Source organism: Nerophis lumbriciformis, linkage group LG20 (genome assembly GCF_033978685.3).
Source record: "Nerophis lumbriciformis linkage group LG20, RoL_Nlum_v2.1, whole genome shotgun sequence".
Classification (NCBI taxonomy): domain Eukaryota; kingdom Metazoa; phylum Chordata; class Actinopteri; order Syngnathiformes; family Syngnathidae; genus Nerophis; species Nerophis lumbriciformis.
Genome location: NC_084567.2, coordinates 31,797,488 through 31,817,369, shown reverse-complemented (window position 1 = coordinate 31,817,369; position 19,882 = coordinate 31,797,488). Strand labels below are relative to the sequence as shown.

At 38.4% G+C, this 19,882-nt stretch overlaps 1 protein-coding gene across 1 annotated transcript in view; it reads left to right on the top strand.

Moving 5' to 3' along the window:
• cenpe (centromere protein E) overlaps positions 1-19,445 on the top strand; it is a 91,469-nt gene extending 72,024 nt beyond the window's left edge. Inside the window, exons 51-55 of the mRNA XM_061980810.2 lie at positions 98-192; positions 328-422; positions 2,742-2,919; positions 3,904-4,223; positions 19,258-19,445. Of these exons, the coding sequence (XP_061836794.2) occupies positions 98-192; positions 328-422; positions 2,742-2,919; positions 3,904-4,223; positions 19,258-19,313 (744 nt within the window). The 3' untranslated portion in view covers positions 19,314-19,445. The remainder of the gene's footprint in view (positions 1-97; positions 193-327; positions 423-2,741; positions 2,920-3,903; positions 4,224-19,257) is intronic.
• The last annotated feature ends 437 nt before the right edge of the window (positions 19,446-19,882 follow it).

Here is a 19,882-nt window from a genome sequence, read left to right as displayed (position 1 = left end):
CTTTTTTTTTTTTTTTTTTTTTTTTTTTTTTTTTTTTTTTTTACTTTACTGAAGTTTTATTGTGTGTCAATTTTATTCACATGTTTTCCTGGTGTAGAAAAATGCTTCTGCTGCTCAGCTGGAGAAAGTTTGTGCGAAACTGCGCAGGATGGAAATGGAAATGATCTCAGCATTTGACCGACATCAAACGGAGTAAGGACCTTTTTTTTTTTTTTTTTTTTTTTTGTCTTACTGTCTTCACCTGAACAGTTGAGTGTCCCGATGAAAAGCCGTGTGAAACCATAACCTCCCGGTTAACATTCTGATCCACATGTTTGTGTGGCACAGGATCCAGAAGATGACATCGGTTCTGCATGATAAGGACAGGTCTGTGAGGAGGCTGAAGGAAACACTCAGGACATTACAGCAAGGAGAGCAGTCATGTAAGGAGCTGATTACCCTACAGTCAACACCTTTTAACACAACAGTGTGTTCGAGCCTGACAACATTAACATTTAAAAACTGATTTTCAATTTATAGTTTAGTTGCTACAATTGTTGACAGCCATCAAATGTGTCCTATCCTGCGCATATCAGGAGCTTTTAAAAATATTATATCCCAGTTTATTTTTATTAGGGCAAGGGCCCTATTAAAATTGTGGTGTTTTTTTTGTTTTTTTAAACACGTTTGGACGCCTTTTTGAGGCCCTTAACATGCGTGATAGTCTCCACATTTTGCAGGCACGTCAGGTATGGTGAACATTTTTATATTTTGGGGGCGTCTCGAAAGTGAAATTTCAAAATTGGCTCTTGAGCGTCAACTTCAAATTTACAGATTATTAGCCCCTTTTACCAGTTACACTTATCGACACTAAGATCGCAGGAGACGTCTATCATGACGGGACACACACAAGTCTCAGGAACCTATACCTGAAAACGAACAGGAAGTTGGCCATCTTGGTTTTTGTCTATTTTTCGGCGAAAAAAGGGCTCAAACATTAACAAACTCCTTTTAGGGATTCATATATTTTGGAGGGCACGAAAGTGAAATTTCAAATGAACAAACAAATGAAGGAATACCGTATTTTTCGGAGTATAAGTCGCACCGGAGTATAAGTCGCACCTGCAGAAAATGCATAATATAGAAGAAAAAAAAAAACTATACGGTAAGTCGCATTTTTGGGGGGAAATTTATTTGATAAAACCCAACACCAAGAATAGACATTTGAAAGGCAATTTAAAATAAATAAAGAATATTGAACAACAGGCTGAATAAGTGTACGTTATATGACTCATAAATAACCAACTGAGAACGTGCCTGGTATGTTAACGTAACATATTATGGTAAGAGTCATTCAAATAACTATAACATACAGAACATGCTATACGTTTACCAAACAATCTGTCACTCCTAATCGCTAAATCCCATGAAATCTTATACGTCTAGTCTCTTATGTGAATGAGCTAAATAATATTATTTGATATTTTACGGTAATGTGTTAATAATTTCACACATAAGTCGCTCCTGAGTATAAGTCGCAACCCCTGCCAAACTATGAAAAAAACTGCGACTTATAGTCCGAAAAATACGGTAATTATTTCCCCAAAAAAACAGCAGGGGGTCCATCGTCTGGCGGTGGTTTGGCTTCAAGTGGGAATATGTCGAACAGACAACCGTAATTTGTCAAGTGTGGGGCAAAAGCGTTGCTATAAAAAGTAGCATTACTGCTTATATGTAGCATCATTTGAAAAGTCACCTGCTAGAGAATGAACAGTGCTTTCTCCGCATGTCAACATCTCCGTTCGGTGCCACACGCCCACACCATCAAAATGCCGACGCAAACATTTCCAGATCAACACCGTATGAAAAAAATAGCTTTTTTTTTTTTTAGTTGTGATTTCCTTCTCTGCATGAAAGTTTTAAAGTAGCATATACAGTATTAATGCAGAATGAAGAAGAATGTTTTAATGTAGACACATAGAATCATCATACTGCTGTGATTATATGCATCAAGTGTTCATTCAAGGCTAAGGAAAAATATCGAGATATTTATTGTGTATCGCGATATGGCCTTAAAATATCGCGATATTAAAAAAGGCCATATCGCCCAGCCCTAAATCAGACTCTTTTTACCAGTTACACTTATCGACACTAGAATCGCAGGAGACGTCTATCATGACGGGACACACACAAAAGTCTCAGGAACCTATACCTGAAAACAAACAGGAAGTTGGCCATCTTGGATTTTGTCTATTTTTCGGCGAAAAAAGGGCTCAAACACTAACAAACTCCTTGTAGGGATTTATATATTTTGGAGGGCACAAAAGTGAAATTTGTGCGCCAAACTTTGATCTGATGGTTCGCCACAAAGCACGGAACGTTAACTTGGTTTCACAAGTTCAGATCTTAATCCTACTTGCAACAAATGATGACAGTCTGAAGAGGCGGAAGGTGTTTTTTTTTCCCTTCGTCACCGGCATTTGAGTGACTGACATGTTCGCCAATCAAGATTGCCAAAGAGCCATACATGGACTTCCTTAAAGTTGTGAGAAATTCCAAACAGTTTGTAAAACTCTGGCAAAATTCTCATTCCCCACCAAGTTAAAAAAGTTAAACACATGTGGAACAAGTGTACAACATTTTTAAACATAGACATGAGTCTGATAAGTTGCAAATGTAGGTTATAGGGCCCCTTTGTAGAATACTAACATTGAATAATCAATAACTTGGGTATGCTCTAAAAACTTTTTTGACATGTTCAGTCCTGCAGGGTGAGGAGCTGCATGAGCGACTGGTTAACCCGCGAGGTTTGGTTGTCAGGAGCAGTCTTGTGCTGGAAAAGACCAAACTCGTGGAGGAAAGGACCAAACTGGAGGAGGAAAAGGCCAAACTGCAGGAGGAAGTCAAACGGCTTCATCTGAAAATCACACATTTAGACAAGTATGAAGAATTTTGCATGAAATGAGAAGAGCTGTGTCAGTCTTTTGGATTTCCATCTTGATTTGATTAGATTTTTTATTAAGGATCCCCATTAGCTGGTTGCCACAACAACCCACTAGTCTTCCTGGGGTCCACAAACTCAATACAATTGCAAGTAAAAGCATATAATTATAACTACACAATACAGACAAAAATAAAAGCATCAATAAGAAAACAAGCAAACAATTTACAGTCACAGAATAATAATTATCATATGAATATAACTACCGTATTTCTCGGAGTATAAGTTGCTCCGGAGTATAAGTCGCACTGGCCGAAAATGCATAATAAAGAAGGAAAAAAACATAAGTCGCACTGGAGTATAAGTCACATTTGTTGGGGAAATTTATTTGATAAAACCCAACACCAAGAATAGACGTTTGAAAGGCAATTTAAAATAAATAAAGAACAGTGAACAACAAGCTGAATACGTGTACTTTATATGAGGCATAAATAACCAACTGAGAACTTGCCTGGTATGTTAATGTAACATATTATGGTAAGAGTCATTCAAATAACTAACATATAGAACATGCCATATGTTTACCAAACAATCTGTCACTCCTAATCGCTAAATCCCATGAAATCTTATACGTCTAGTCTCTTACGTGAATGAGCTAAGTAATATTATTTGATATTTTACGGTAGTGTGTTAATAAATAAATAATTAATAAATCTGAATTTCCCCCAGGGATCAATATAGTACTTTCTATTCTATTCTATAATTTCGCACATAAGTCGCTCCTGAGTATAAGTCGCACAAACTATGAAAAAAAACTGCGACTTATAGTCTGAACAATATGGTACACAATACAAAAATCATCAACAAGCAAACTAATTTACAGACTCGGATAAAATATTACTTTCCTTTTTAAAAACCTGTTTACTTTCAATGCCGGTGAGAATTCATCTTGACGTGCGCTCTGGTTTCTTGTTCAATCCCAGGTTGGTTTTCAGCCACCAGGCAGAGATCACTAAGTGGAAGAACAGAGCGTTGAAACTGAAGGTGAAGACCAAAGAGGACGCGGATTGGTCTTCACAGCCTTATCCTCAAACCAAGCCTGGACACACTCTGTCTTCTCCTTCCTCCTTCCTTGGCTCACCAAGGAATAAGTACACCTCGACGCACCTGTTTAATTCCCCAAAGAGCTCATTGCTTGACTCCCCGAAAAGCAGCTTTTTTGATGGTGCTGACAATTCCCAAATGCTTTTGAAAACCTGCCCCAAGAACTTCTTTGACAACTCCAGCCTTGGGTCCCTTCCAGGTAAGCTCCATCTATAAATCTGCTTTATTAGTGTTAGGGCTGCACGATTAATCGACATCGACTCGACACAGAGGTTTTAATTAGTGCGATATGTAACCGCAAAAGGCTGAGTTTTTTTCCTCCGCCATTACCGGCATTTGAGTGACAGCCATGTTCACCAGAACTGTTGAGCCTCACGTTTGTTCATCTCTCGCTTCAATCAATCAATCAATGTTTATTTATATAGCCTTAAATCCCAAGTGTCTCAAAGGGCTGCACAAGCCACAACGACATCCTCGGTACAGAGCCCACATAAGAGCAAGGAAAAACTCACCCCAGTGGGACGTCGATGTGAATGACTATGAGAAACCTTGGAGAGGACCGCATATGTGGGTAACCCCCCCGCCCCCTCTAGGGGAGACCGAATGCAATGGATGTCGAGTGGGTCTGACATAATATTGTGAGAGTCCAAACAGGGAGAAAGACATCTCACTCTGTGCGTCGCTCTCAGCACCTGAGCGTGTTTATTTAACAGTAGAATTAACTGAACGCAGTGAGCCCTCAGTTTTTGAAAGATTACCGTATTTTCAGCACTATAAGGCGCACCTTCAATGAATGGCCTATTTTAAAATTTTGTTCATATATAAGGCGCACCGCATTATAAGGCGCATAGAATAGACGCTACAGTAGAGGCTGGGGTTACGTTATGCATCCATTAGATGGAGCTGCGCTAAAGGGAATGTCAACAAAACAGTCAGGTCAGTCAAACTTTATTAATAGATTACAATCCAGTAGGGGTGTGGGAAAAAATCTATTCGAATTCGAATCACGATTTTCACGTTGTGCGATTCAGAATCGATTCTCATTTTTAAAAAATCGATTTTTTAATTTTATAAAAAAAAAAATAAATTTAATTTATTTTTTATTTTTTAATTAATCAATCCAACAAAACAATACACAGCAATGCCATAACAATGCAATCCAAGTCCAAAACCAAACCCGACCCAGCAACACTCAGAACAGCAATAAACAGAGCAATTGAGAGGAGACACAAACACGACACAGAACAATCCAAAAGTAGTGAAACAAAAATTAATATTATCAACAGTATCAATATTAGTAACAATTTCAACATAGCAGTGATTAAAAATCCCTCATTGACATTATCATTAGACATTTATAAAAAAAGAACAATAGTGTCACAGTGGCTTACACTTGCATCGCATCTCATAAGCTTGACAACACACTGTCCAATATTTTCACAAAGATAAAATAAGTCATATTTTTGGTTCATTTAATAGTTAAAACAAATGTATATTATTGCAATCAGTTGATAAAACATTGTCCTTTACAATTATAAAAGCTTTTTACAAAAATCTACTACTCTGCTTGCATGTCAGCAGACTGGGGTAGATCCTGCTGAAATCCTATGTATTGAATGAATAGAGAATCCTTTTGAATTGGGAAAAAATCGTTTTTGAATCGAGAATCGTGTTGAATTGGGAAAAAAAATCGATTTTGAATTGAATCGTGACCCCAAGAATCGATATTGAATCGAATCGTGGGACACCCAAAGATTCACAGCCCTACAAACCAGGGTTCTGACAACTCCGTTCACTCCCAAAATGAATAAACAGCTGTTTTATTATTTTCCCCAAGGTAAAGTCAGTGACGTGGTATTTCGTTTATCTTTTAACAACAGCAAGGTATAACATGGAGTGCAACATTTATATCACATAGTGGAGGGGAGCTTTTCCTCGATTCAATAAAAACGTAAAACAATCACAATATAGTAACACTCGAAATAGTGCAAAGTAGGGCTGCTACTAACGATTCATTTGATAATCGATTAATCTGTCAATTATTACTAGGATTAATAATCGGATAAAAGAGACAAACTACATTTCTATCCTTTCCAGTATTTTATTGGAAAAAAACAGCATACTGGCACCATACTTATTTTGATTATTGTTTCTCAGCTGTTTGTACATGTTGCAGTTTATAAATAAAGGTTTATAAAATTTTAAAAAATACATAAAAAAATAAAATAAAATAAATTGCCTATGCGTATAGCATAGATCCAACGGATCAATGACTACATTTTTTTTTTTTCTTTTTTTTTTTATTGACATCCAGCATCAGACATTCCTATCCATTACATCATATTCACATAAATCATATATCTATTGTCTGCCCTAAATGTCAAGATATTTTTGTTTATATCCCACCCATACCCCCCACCCCCCCAAAAAAAGAAAAACAACCAAAAAACAAAGTAATATCTACAAATACATCAATTAAATAAACAAAAAAAAAAAAAGAAATAATATAATAATAATCAGAAATAAAATAAAATATAAACAGATATATATATATATATATATATATATATATATATATATATATATATATATATATATATATATATATATATATATATATATATATATATAGGGGCTTCACGGTGGCAGAGGGGTTAGTGCATCTGCCTCACAATACGAAGGTCCTGAGTAGTCTTGGGTTCAATCCCGGGCTCGGGATCTTTCTGTGTGGAGTTTGCATGTTCTCCCCGTGAATACGTGGGTTCTCTCCGGGTACTCCGGCTTCCTCCCACTTCTAAAAAAAAACATGCATGGGGATAGGTTGATTGGCAACACTAAATTGGCCCTAGTGTGTGGATGTGAGTGTGAATGTTGTCTGTCTATCTGTGTTGGCCCTGCGATGAGGTGGCGACTTGTCCAGGGTGTACCCCGCCTTCCGCCCGGTTGTAGCTGAGATAGGCTCCAGCGCCCCCCGCGACCCCAAAAGGGAATAAGCGGTAGAAAATGGATGGATGGATGGATATATATATATATACAACACGGGGCGGCTTATAGGTGGACAAAGTTTTAAAATACGGTATATATATGTATATATATATATATATATATATATATATATATATATATACCGTATTTTCCGCACCATAAGGCGCCCTGGGTTAAAAGCCGCGCCTTCAATGAACGGCATATTTCAAAACTTTGTCCACCTATAAGCCGCCCCGTGTTGTGTATATATATATATATATATATATATATATATATATATATATATATATATATATATATATATATATATATATATATATATATATATATATATATATATATATATATATATATATATATATATATATATATATATATATATATATATATATATATATATATATATACCGTATTTTCCGCACCATAAGGCGCCCTGGGTTAAAAGCCGCGCCTTCAATGAACGGCATATTTCAAAACTTTGTCCACCTATAAGCCGCCCCGTGTTGTATGCCGCATCTAACTGCGCTAAAGGAATGTCAAAAAAACAGTCAAATAGGTCAGTCAAACTTTAATAATATATTAAAAACCAGCATGATGTGGGCGCGCACGGAGTCGTATATCAACATGGACAGAGCTGCGTGAAAAAAGCCACCCGGCCTCTTCGCGTAAACTTAAACTTACCTTAACCACTCGCTCATCTTTTCTTCATCCATCCCTTCGAGTTAGCTTTTATGATGACGCCGGCTGGAAAGGTCTCTTTTGGCAAGGTCTTCCTTTTGAATATCACCATGGGTGGAAGTTTCTGGCCATTAGCATGGCAAGCTAGAACCACAGTGAAGGATGACTTCTCATTCCCTGTGGTGCGAATATTCACCGTACGTGCTCCCGTTGTATCCACAGTGCGGTTCACAGGAATATCAGTTGCTGTGAAATAGTAATCCGTGTGCGGATGGAGAGATTGCGTCTTTTCATGAACCGGATCCCTGACGCTTAGTAGGAGCCATTTTGTGGTCTTTACAGATGTAAACACACAAAGGAAATGAAACGTACCGGTACGGTAATATCCGCGCGCTTTTTCTTCTTCTACGCGGGCGGGTGGTTGCTTACAGTAGAAGAAGAAGCGCTTCCTGTTCTATGGGGGCGGGTGCTTACCTTGGCGGTTGCTTGCGTAGCACAGAGTCAGCGCTTCTAAAAGTTTTTAACGATATCCTCCTGTCCACTGATTCTGGTAAATATGTTGTCCTGGTGCTTTTAGATCTGTCTGCTGCGTTCGACACCGTCGACCACGCCACCTTAATCACTCGTCTTGAGAACTGTGTGGGCATTAAGGGCGCCGCCCTCAACTGGTTCCGGTCGTACCTAACCGACAGGAGTTTTTGTGTAAAAGTAGACAGTTTTATGTCGTCCACAGCTCCTTTACCACATGGGGTCCCCCAGGGTTCAATCCTTGCCCCAATTTTATTTGCGCTTTACCTTCTCCCCCTTGGTTCTATTTTTAGGAAGTACAGTATTGCATTTCATTTTTATGCCGATGATTGCCAGATTTATTTTCCCATGGCACAAAATAACACGGTTCAAAGTCTTATTGACTGCCTGCACGACATCAAAGTCTGGCTTTCAGCTAACTTCCTGAGCCTAAATGAAGACAAAACAGAAGTTATGTTGTTCGGTCCAAGTCGCTCTCCCTCCCCCAACGTTGACCTCGGCACTCTGACCCCGTATCTCAGCGACTCTGTCACAAACCTGGGGGTAAAGTTTGACTCAGATTTTAAATTCGAAAAACAAATCAGCAGCGTCGTTCAAAAAAGCTTTTATCAATTACGCCAAATAGCGAAAGTGAAACCGCTTCTATCAAGACATGATCTTGAGAAATTAATCCACGCTTTTATCTCGACTCGTCTTGATTACTGTAATGCCCTGTATGTTGGCATTAGCCAGGCCTCCCTCGCCCGCCTGCAGCTCGTGCAGAACTCTGCTGCTCGTCTGCTAACACAGACCCGCAGACGTGAGCACATCACCCCTATTTTAGCGTCCCTTCACTGGCTCCCTGTGCGTTACCGAATACATTTTAAACTCCTTTTATTTGTTTTTAAATGTCTAAACAACCTCGCGCCAACCTATCTCTCCGACCTCCTTCAGCCTTACTGCCCCACCCGATCCTTAAGATCAGCCGATCAGCTGCTGTTGACGGTCCCTGACACAAGGCTGAAGCTTAGAGGTGACAGAGCTTTCGCCGTTGCTGCTCCCAAGCTCTGGAACGACCTACCCCTGAGTGTTAGACAAGCCTCCTCTCTTCCTGTTTTTAAATCTCTCTTAAAAACATACTTTTATTCCATGGCTTTTAACACTGAGTGATATCCATCCTGCAATGGCGCCCCATAATACACCTGCTGTGATCCTGTTTTTATGTTTTTATGTTTTTATTAATTCTATTTTAATTATTTATTTTTATCATGTTCTGTTTGTGTTGTGTTGTGTTTGCTCGGTACTCGTTTTATCTTTTAACCTGCTCATTGTACAGCACTTTGGCTACCCCTGTGGTAAATTTTAAATGTGCTTTATAAATAAAGTTGATTTGATTTGATTTGCGTAGAAGAAGAAGCGCTTCCTGTTCTACCGGGAAAAAAGATGACGGCTGTTTACCGTAGTTGCGAGATCGAAACTTTATGAAAATGAATCGTAATATTAATCCATATATAAAGCGCACCGGGTTAAAAGCCGCACTGTCAGCTTTTGAGTAAATTTGTGGTTTTTAGGTGCGGCTAATAGTGCGGAAAATACGGTGTATATATATATATAACATTTTTTTTTATTTTTTTTTTTCCTTTTTCTTTTTGCAATACAATCACTAATTCGGAAAATTAAAGCCAGGTTTATGGGGCGTGACATAGTTGACCCAATTTTCCCAGTATGAAGTAAATTTCTCCAATTTATAATTAATAAAGGCGGTTATCTTCTCCATTTTATATATGTCCATTGTTGTTTCCAGCCATTGCTTCAAAGTTGGGCTCTCATGGGGTATCCATTTCCTAGTAATGGTCTTTTTACAAGCCACCAGTAGGATATTCATTAAGTGTTTATCTTTCTTCAGCTATGATGACTAAATTAATCGCCAACTATTTTTATAATCGAATTTAATCGATTAGTTGTTGCAGCCCTAGTGCAGAGCAATAACAATATATCAATAACTCAACGTTGCTCAAACGTTAATGTCACACAACACACAAAACAAACAGGTAAAGCTCACTTTATGAAGTTATTCCTCATGCACGAATCCCTCGAATTCTTCTTCTGCAGTGTCCAAATTAAACAGTTGGGCGAATACGGCATCCAACATGCCCGGCTCCGTCTCGTCGAAGTCGTCATTAATCGAGTCAGTGTCGCTGTTGTTGTCTAGCAGTTAAGTGACAATTCCTGCCTTCCTCATATATCCCAGGATGCACCGCGCGCTTCCTCTTCTACGGGGGAAAATGAAGTCGGCGGCTGCTTACCGTAGTTGCAAGACCTGTTGTGGCTCAATATTGGTCCATATATAAGGCGCACCGGAGTATAAGGCGCACGGTCAGCTTTTGAGAAAATTAGAGGTTTTTAGGTGTGCCTTTATAGTGCGGAAAATACGGTAAATTAAATAGCGCATTATAGAGCTTACATGCCGGTGAAAGCTGTGCTCAGTCAGCAAGAAGAGGGTCACAGCGGGTGTAGAATGCCAGCTACGCTCTTCTCGCAGCTCAAGGCCTGTAGCAAACAGTTTTGTGTTCAGTGTTGGTGCAAGGAGCCAGGAATAAAAAGCTAAACAACGGGCGACTTACCCCAAGCGTGGAGTCCCAAACTCACGGCGCAAGCTACCATGAATTGATTAACGTGGACCCCGACTTAAACGAGTTGAAAAACTTATTCGGGTGTTACCATTTAGTGGTCAATTGTACGGAATATGTACTGTACTGTGCAATCTACTAATAAAAGTCTCAATCAATCAAGCCAGACCGTCGCGCCATCAAACGTGCTCCAAACAATGACAAGCAGCCGGTTGCCAAGCGCTGTAACCCCCGCACCAAGGCCAAGATGCAAGTGCGTGCGCGTCCCACCTGTCTGTTTTAATGAGCCATAATCTGCCACTTACCAGGTAAGGTGCACACCAATATGCCACATATAGCACTGTGCTGCGTGTGGGCCACCGGCAGTTTATACGGGGCATAATTAAATCCACCACTGGTCAAAGAAGCCGTAATGACATTAAAAATGCTCAGAGGAAAAGATGCGTCCGTCCGTGGCACATATATTTTTTTCGAGGGGAACACAACCAAACGAGAGCCGTGGCCGCCATGAAATTCCTGCCCTATGTAACCTTTTGTGGCAATCCATGTGAGTTCAGCGGGGGAAAAAAAGAGTCCGCTCTCATCACAATTAAAAACCTGTTGTCGCAAGAAGCCACCTTCCTCAATCACTTCAATATGAACAAATTCAAAATATGGTTTGCCAAAAACAGACTATCTGTGAATCTCAGTAAAACTAAAATAATGCTATTCGGTAACAGTAGAAAAGAAAGTCAAACACAAATGCAAATAGACAGAGTAGACATTCAAAGGGTAAAATAAAACACATTTTTGGGTGTAATAATAAATGATAAAATGAACTGGAAATCTCATGTAAAAATATACAACAAAGTAGCAATAAACACATCAATAATGAATACCGTATTTTTCGGAGTATAAGTCGCTCCGGAGTATAAGTCGCCCCGGCCGAAAATGCATAATAAAGAAGGACAAAAACATAAGTCGCACTGGAGTATAAGTCTCATTTTTGGGGGAAATTTATTTGATAAAAGCCAACACCAAGAATAGACATTTGAAAGGCAATTTAAAATAAATAAAGAATAGTGAACAACAGGCTGAATAAGTGTACGTTATATGAGGCATAAATAACCAACTGAGAACGTGCCTGGTATGTTAACGTAACATATTATGGTAAGAGTCATTCAAATAACTATAACATATAGAACATGCTATACGTTTACCAAACAATCTCTCACTCCTAATCGCTAAATCCGATTTAAATCTTATACGTCTAGTCTCTTACGTGAATGAGCTGAATATTATTTGATATTTTAAGGTAATGTGTTAATAATTTCACACATAAGTCGCTCCTGAGTATAAGTCGCACCCCCGGCCAAACTATGAAAAAAAACTGCGACTTTTAGTCCGAAAAATACGGTAGATGTGGATTAAAACTGTAAACATTTTTAATACGGTAACCTTTTGTGGCAATCCATGTGAGTTCAGTGGGGAAAAAAGAGTCAGCTCTCATCACAATTAAAAACCTGTTGTCGCAGGAAGCCACCTTCCTCAATCACTTCAATATGAACAAATATTAAAAAGATGGTTTGCCAAAAACAGACCATCTGTGAATCTCAGTAAAACTAAAATAATGCTATTCAGTAACAGTAGAAGGGAAAGTCAAACACAAATGCAAATAGACGGAGTAGACATTCAAAGGGTAAAAGAAAACACATTTTTGGGTGTAATAATAGATGATAAAATGAACTGGAAATCTCATGTAAAAATGTACAACAATGTAGCTGTCACGTTCAAACACTGAGGACATCTATTAAACAAGACAAAAGGCAAGGAATCAAACAGAGACAGAATTCAATTTGGACTCAATATTGAGGAGAGACATGGCCACTGCACTCTCTGTACAGTCCTGCACCACGCTCTGACGAAGAAGGTTTTCGTCTCCTCTTTTATTCAGATGTTCAATGTTCACGCACCAACACATGTCACAGCAGGAATGGGAAGTACCGTATTTTCCGCACTATTAGCCGCACCTAAAAACCACAAATTTACTCAAAAGCTGACAGTGCGGCTTATAACCCGGTGCGCTTTATATATGGATTAATATTAAGATTAATTTTCATAAAGTTTAGGTCTCGCAACTACGGTAAACAGCCGCCATCTTTTTTCCCCGTAGAAGAGGAAGTGCTTCTTCTTCTACGGCAAGCAACCGCCAAGGTAAGCACCCGCCCCCATAGAAGAGGAAGCGCTTCTTCTTCTACTGTAAGCAACCACCCGCCCCCGTAGAAGAAGAAGAAGAAGAAGCGCGCGGATATTACGTTTCATTTCCTTTGTGTGTTTACATCTGTAAAGACCACAAAATGGCTCCTACTAAGCGACAGGTTTCCGGTTCATGAAAAGACGCAATCTCTCCATCCGCACACGGACTACTATTTCACAGCAACTGCCTAAAGACTTTCAAGAAAAGCTGGCTACTTTCCGTGCATATTGTAAAAACAAGATAGCTGAAAAAAAGATCCGGCCAGAGAACATTATCAACATGGACGAGGTTCCACTGACTTTTGATATTCCTGTGAACCGCACTGTGGATACAACGGGAGCACGTACGGTGAATATTCGCACCACAGGGAATGAGAAGTCATCCTTCAATGTGGTTCTAGCTTGCCATGCTAATGGCCAGAAACTTCCACCCATGGTGATATTCAAAAGGAAGACCTTGCCAAAAGAGACCTTTCCAGCCGGCGTCATCATAAAAGCTAACTCGAAGGGATGGATGGATGAAGAAAAGATGAGCGAGTGGTTAAGGGAAGTTTACGCGAAGAGGCCGGGTGGCTTTTTTCACGCAGCTCCGTCCATGTTGATATACGACTCCATGCGCGCCCACATCACGCTGGTTTTTAATATATTATTAAAGTTTGACTGACCTATCTGACTGTTTTTTTGACATTCCCTTTAGCGCAGTTAGATGCGGCTTATAACACGGGGCGGCTTATAGGTGGACAAAGTTTTGAAATATGCCGTTCATTGAAGGCGCGGCTTATAACCCAGGGCGGCTTATGGTGCGGAAAATACGGTATGTAAAACAGTCATTGTTTTCGGTCACTTTGAAGACCAAGAAGAGGATTTCTCGGGCTTGGGCTCTTCCTGGATCCAGCTGGGGCAGGTGTTGGAGGACAATGGATAACCCCTCCCGTCTCCTGACCACAGTTGCTTCAAAAGGGCAGCGGGTCGTAAATAGCGTTGACTTCAAAGAGAGTTCGTTTAACACTTCAAAGAGAGTTCCTCTGGAAGTTGAGCAGATCCTGCCATCTGTCCGTGTTGAAATCACAGTGGCGTTTCACGAGCATTCTTCCTCTTGTTAGGCCTCGAAAGACAGCATTCATCTTCTTATCAGGAACACAATGCAACACAACGTTTCTTTTGTGATAACTTACAAACAATTATTCCAACAGTAGCAATAAACACATCAATAATGAATACCGTATTTTTCGGAGTATAAATCGCTCCGGAGTATAAGTCGCACCGTCCGAAAATGCATAATAAAGAAATGAAAAAAACATATAAGTCGCACTGGAGTATTAGTCACATTTTTTGGGGAAATGTATTTGATAAAACCCAACACCAAGAATAGACATTTGAAAGGCAATTTAAAATAAATAAAGAATAGTGAACAACAGGCTGAATAAGTGTATGTTATATGAGGCATAAATAACCAACTGAGAACGTGCCTGGTATGTTAACGTAACATATTATGGTAAGAGTCATTCAAATAACTATAACATATAGAACATGCTATACGTTTACCAAACAATCTGTCACTCCTAATTACTAAATCCCATGAAATCTTATACGTCTAGTCTCTTACGTGAATTAGCTAAATATTATTTGATATTTTACGGTAATGTGTTAATAATTTCACACATAAGTCGCTCCTGAGTATAAGTCGCACCCCTGGCCAAACTATGAGGAAAAACTGCGACTTTTAGTCCGAAAAATATGGTAGATGTGGATTAAAACTGTAAACATTTTTAATACGGTAACCTTTTGTGGCAATCCATGTGAGTTCAGCGGGGGAAAAAAGAGTCAGCTCTCATCACAATTAAAAACCTGTTGTCGTAAGAAGCCACCTGCCTCAATCACTTCAATATAAACAAATTAAAAATATGGTTTTCCAAAAACAGACTATCTGTGAATCTCAGTAAGACTAAAATAATGCTATTTGTAGAAGGGAAAGTCAAATACAAATAGACGGAGTAGGCATTCAAAGTGTAAAAGAAAATACATTTTTGGGTGTAATAATAAAGTTAAAAAGTTAAAGTACCAATGTTTGTCACACACACACGAGGTGTGGCGAAATTATTCTCTGCATTTGACCCATCACCCTTGATCACCCCCTGGGAGGTGAGGGGAGCAGTGAGCAGCAGCGGTGGCCACGCCCGGGAATCATTTTTGGTGATTTAACCCCCAATTCCAACCCTTGATGCTGAGTGCCAAGCAGGGAGGTAAAGGGTCCCATTTTTATAGTCTTTGGTATGACTTGGTCGGGGTTTGAACTCACAACCTACCGATCTCAGGGCGGACACTCTAACCACTAGGCCACTGAGTTCAATATAGATTATAGATTAGATAATAGATGATCAAATGAACTGGAGATCTCATGTAAAAAATATACAACAAAGTAGCAAGAAACACGACAATAATGAATACAGCAAAATATGTTCTGGACCAAAAATCACTTCATATTCTCTACTGCTCACTAGTGTTACCATATCAGTTATTGTGTAGAAATATGGGGAAACAACTACACATGTGTGCTTCATTCACTAACTTTGTTACAAAAAAGATCAGTTAGAATAATAAATAATGTTGAATATAGAGAAAAATACAAACCCTTTATTTATTGAATCACACATTGTGAAATTCAACGATTTGGTGCATTTGCAAACAACTAAAATGATGTACAAAGCAAACTACAACCTGCTACCAAAAAATGTGCAACAATTCTTCTCAACAAAAGAGGAGAAATATAACCTCAGAGGAAAATCTTATTTAAAACATTTGTATGCACGTACAACACTTAAAACCTTTAGCATATCCATATGTGGATTTAAATTATGGAATGGATTAACCAAAGAAATCCAACAAAGCTTCAATATGATTCAGTTTAAGAAACTGTTCCAACTACAAGTGTTCACAAAGTACACAGAACAATAATTATGATGAACATTTTGAACCCTTTTTTTTTCTTTTGAGATAAAGACTATTTATGTATTTAATATTTGCTAACTCTCGATGGCATATTTATTTTTTATTCACTGTTATGTTACAGAGAACAAGAAAATGGGATAAAATTGCTATGGTCTGAAAAGGTGTAGGATTAAATAAGCTGAGCTTCTTCCTCCTCTTCGGACGTGCTGTAATGAAACAACTGTAAATATGTGATATTGTATGCATGTTCTAGAAACTGAAACTGAACTGAAAAATATGAACAAACACAAAATGAGTGAATAAGGCGTTCGCACACTAAGCATGTTTGACTCGACCTAAAGGTTCGTAAAGCAAAAAGTTCACAAACAAAGGGGTTCATAAATGAAGATTCCTTTTTGGCATGGGCGATACGACTTAAAAATTTTTTTCTACTTTTTAAAGAAACCAATGAATGCAAATGACGGGGAATTCAAATCAGCTTTTATTTTAGTCAATCAAAAACTAGAACCGTATTTTTCGGACTATAAGTAGTTTTTTTTCATAGTTATATACTCAGGAGCGACTTATGTGTGAAATTATTAACACATTACCGTAAAATATCAAATAATATTATTTAGCTCATTCACGTAAGAGACTAGACGTATAAGATTTTAGCGATTAGGAGTGACAGATTGTTTGGTAAACGTATAGCATGTTCTATATGTTATAGTTATTTGAATGACTCTTACCATAATATGTTACGTTAACATACCAGTTGGTTATTTATGCCTCATATAACGTACACTTATTCAGCCTGTTGTTCACTATTCTTTATTTATTTTAAATTGCCTTTCAAACGTCTATTCTTGGTGTTGGGTTTTATCAAATACATTTCCCCCCAAAAATGCGACTTACATATGTTTTTTTCCTTCTTTATTATGCATTTTCGGCCGGTGCGCCTTATACTCCGAAAAATACGGTAGTTGGAAATGACACTGCATAAACCGCATCTTACTCGTAGCAACATTATCATTTGTATAATGTTATTTTTAGACCATATGTAAATTATCCTGGAGAATGACTTTTTTAAAATCGTTTACAACAAAAAACTTGATTTATCAATATTGCCCAGGGCTAGTTCCACTTCTGCATTTAACCCATTTTATGGAGCAGTAGGTAAGAGAACAACAGACTGTATTTGGGTCAGTGACTGGGATTAAAGAAGGGGAATGGGAACCTTACAGTTACCAAAGGACCACTCGACCTCTCCGATGTTCTTTAAGAGTCACAAGTTGATGTGCAACCAATAGCTTGTTTTGGTTATGTTGACAATGGTTTATGTTGATGTAGGTCAGCCAATCAGAGGTGAGTTGACTTAAAACAGGGTTTCATTGTACATGCTGTTGTTGGGACTTTACTTTCTCAATTTTCACTAAACTAGACTTAAAGCCTAAATCATGGATGCAAATGTACAAACCCCGTTTCCATATGAGTTGGGAAATTGTGTTAGATGCAAATATAAACGGAATACAATGATTTGCAAATCCTTTTCAACCCATATTCAATTGAATGCACTACAAAGACAAGATATTTGATGTTCAAACTCATAAACTTTATTTTTTTTTTGCAAATAATAATTAACCTAGAATTTCATGGCTGCAACACGTGCCAAAGTAGTTGGGAAAGAGCATGTTCACCACTGTGTTACATCACCTTTTCTTTTAACAACACTCAATAAACGATTGGGAACTGAGGAAACCAATTGTTGAAGCTTTGAAAGTGGAATTATTTCCCATTCTTGTTTTATGTAGAGCTTCAGTCGTTCAACAGTACGGGGTTTCCGCTGTCGTATTTTACGCATCATAATGCGCCACACATTTTCGATGGGAGACAGGTCTGGACTGCAGGCGGGCTAGGAAAGTACCCGCACTCTTTTTTTACGAAGCCATGCTGTTGTAACACGTGCTGAATGTGGCTTGGCATTGTCTTGCTGAAATAAGCAGGGGCGTACATGAAAAAGACGGCGCTAAGATGTTGTTCCAAAACCTGTATGTACCTTTCAGCATTAATGGTGCCTTCGCAGATGTGTAAGTTACCCATGCCTTGGGCACTAATGCACCCCCATACCATCACAGATGCTGGCTTTTGAACTTTGCGTCAAGAACAGTCTGGATGGTTCGCTTCCCCTTTGGTCCGGATTACACGATGTCGAATATTTCCAAAAACAATGTGAAATGTGGACTCGTCAGACCACAGAACACTTTTCCACTTTGCATGAGTCCATCTTAGATGATCTCTAGCCCAGAGAAGCCGGCGGCGTTTCTGGATGTTGTTGATAAATTGCTTTCGCGTTGCATAGTAGAGCTTTAACTTGCACTTACAGATGTAGCGACAAACTGTATTTAGTGACAGTGGTTTTCTGAAGTGTTCCTGAGCCCATGTGGTGATATCCTTTAGAGATTGATGTCTGTTTTTGATACAGTGCCGTCTGAGGGATCGAAGGTCACGGTCATTCAATGTTGGTTTCCTGCCATGCCGCTTACGTGGAGTGATTTCTCCAGATTCTCTGAACCTTTTGATGATATTATGGACCGTAGATGTTGAAATCCCTAAATGTCTTGCAATTGCACTTTGAGAAACGTTGTTCTTAAACTGTTTGACTATTTGCTCACACAGTTGTGGACAAAGGGGTGTACCTCGCCCCATCCTTTCTTGTGAAAGACTGAGCATTTTTTTGGAAGCTGTTTTTATATCCAATCATGGCACCCACCTGTTCCCAATCAGCCTGCACACCTGTGGGATGTTCCAAATAAGTGTTTGATGAGCATTCCTCAACTTTATCAGTATTTATTGCCACCTTTCCCAACTTCTTTGTCACGTGTTGCTGGCATCAAATTCTAAAGTTAATGATTATTTGCACACAAAAAAAAAGTTTATCAGTTTGAACATCAAATATGTTGTCTTTGTAGCATATTCAACTGTATATGGGTTGAAAATGATTTGCAAATCATTGTATTCCGTTTATATTTACATCTAACACAATTTCCCAACTCGTATGGAAACGGGGTTTGTAACTTATTTCACAATTGAACATTCTTCAACTGTGGCACTGAGAAGTCTTGCTTTTTAGTCTTGTTCATTTTAGAAACACCAGAAATAAAAACGGTTTTATCGTCACATGGACTTGGTTTGGTTCATAAAGATATCAACTTGTTTGTTTTTGGGCGGTTTGTTTCACATATAAACTTGTTGTGTTTTGTTTTTTTACAGATGTTGACATAAAGGATGAGTCGCCAAGGCAACAAGATCAGTGTACAACACAGTGAATGCATCCATTTAATATCTTATGTATGTGTGTATTTCGAACATACATGCGGTTTCTCCTTTTTTTTGTGAAGGGGGAAAAAACTACTTCCTAACAGTTGCTTTTATCAATAAAGTTATTTTAACCAAGCAAATTTGATTTAGTTATTTCCAAGTCTGCGCATGGCCTTCTGCACTGAATCCAAACTGAGGCTTATGTTGTGCTCTGTTCGCAGAAGTGCTCTAGTTTTTCTGGCCAGCGATTAATTTGCTTGCAATTTACAGTTTGTCAATTATTTCCATCACCTCACTGGAAAAGACACATGATTTTTTTTAAATGAAATGTACTACATATTGTTTAACAAAAAACAAAACAGTATAATAAAATGAAAAGGCTACACAAAACAATGACAAACTTAAATTTTAATTAAAAAAGATGGTGTAACTGGAATTCACTTGGTCAGTCAAATGCTGTCTTTGTAAACCTTTTCAGTTTTTTTTTTTATTGATGTACGCAGTTGTGCGTGTATGTGTGTGTGTGTGTATGTATGTATATATACCGGTGTATATATATATATATATATATAATATA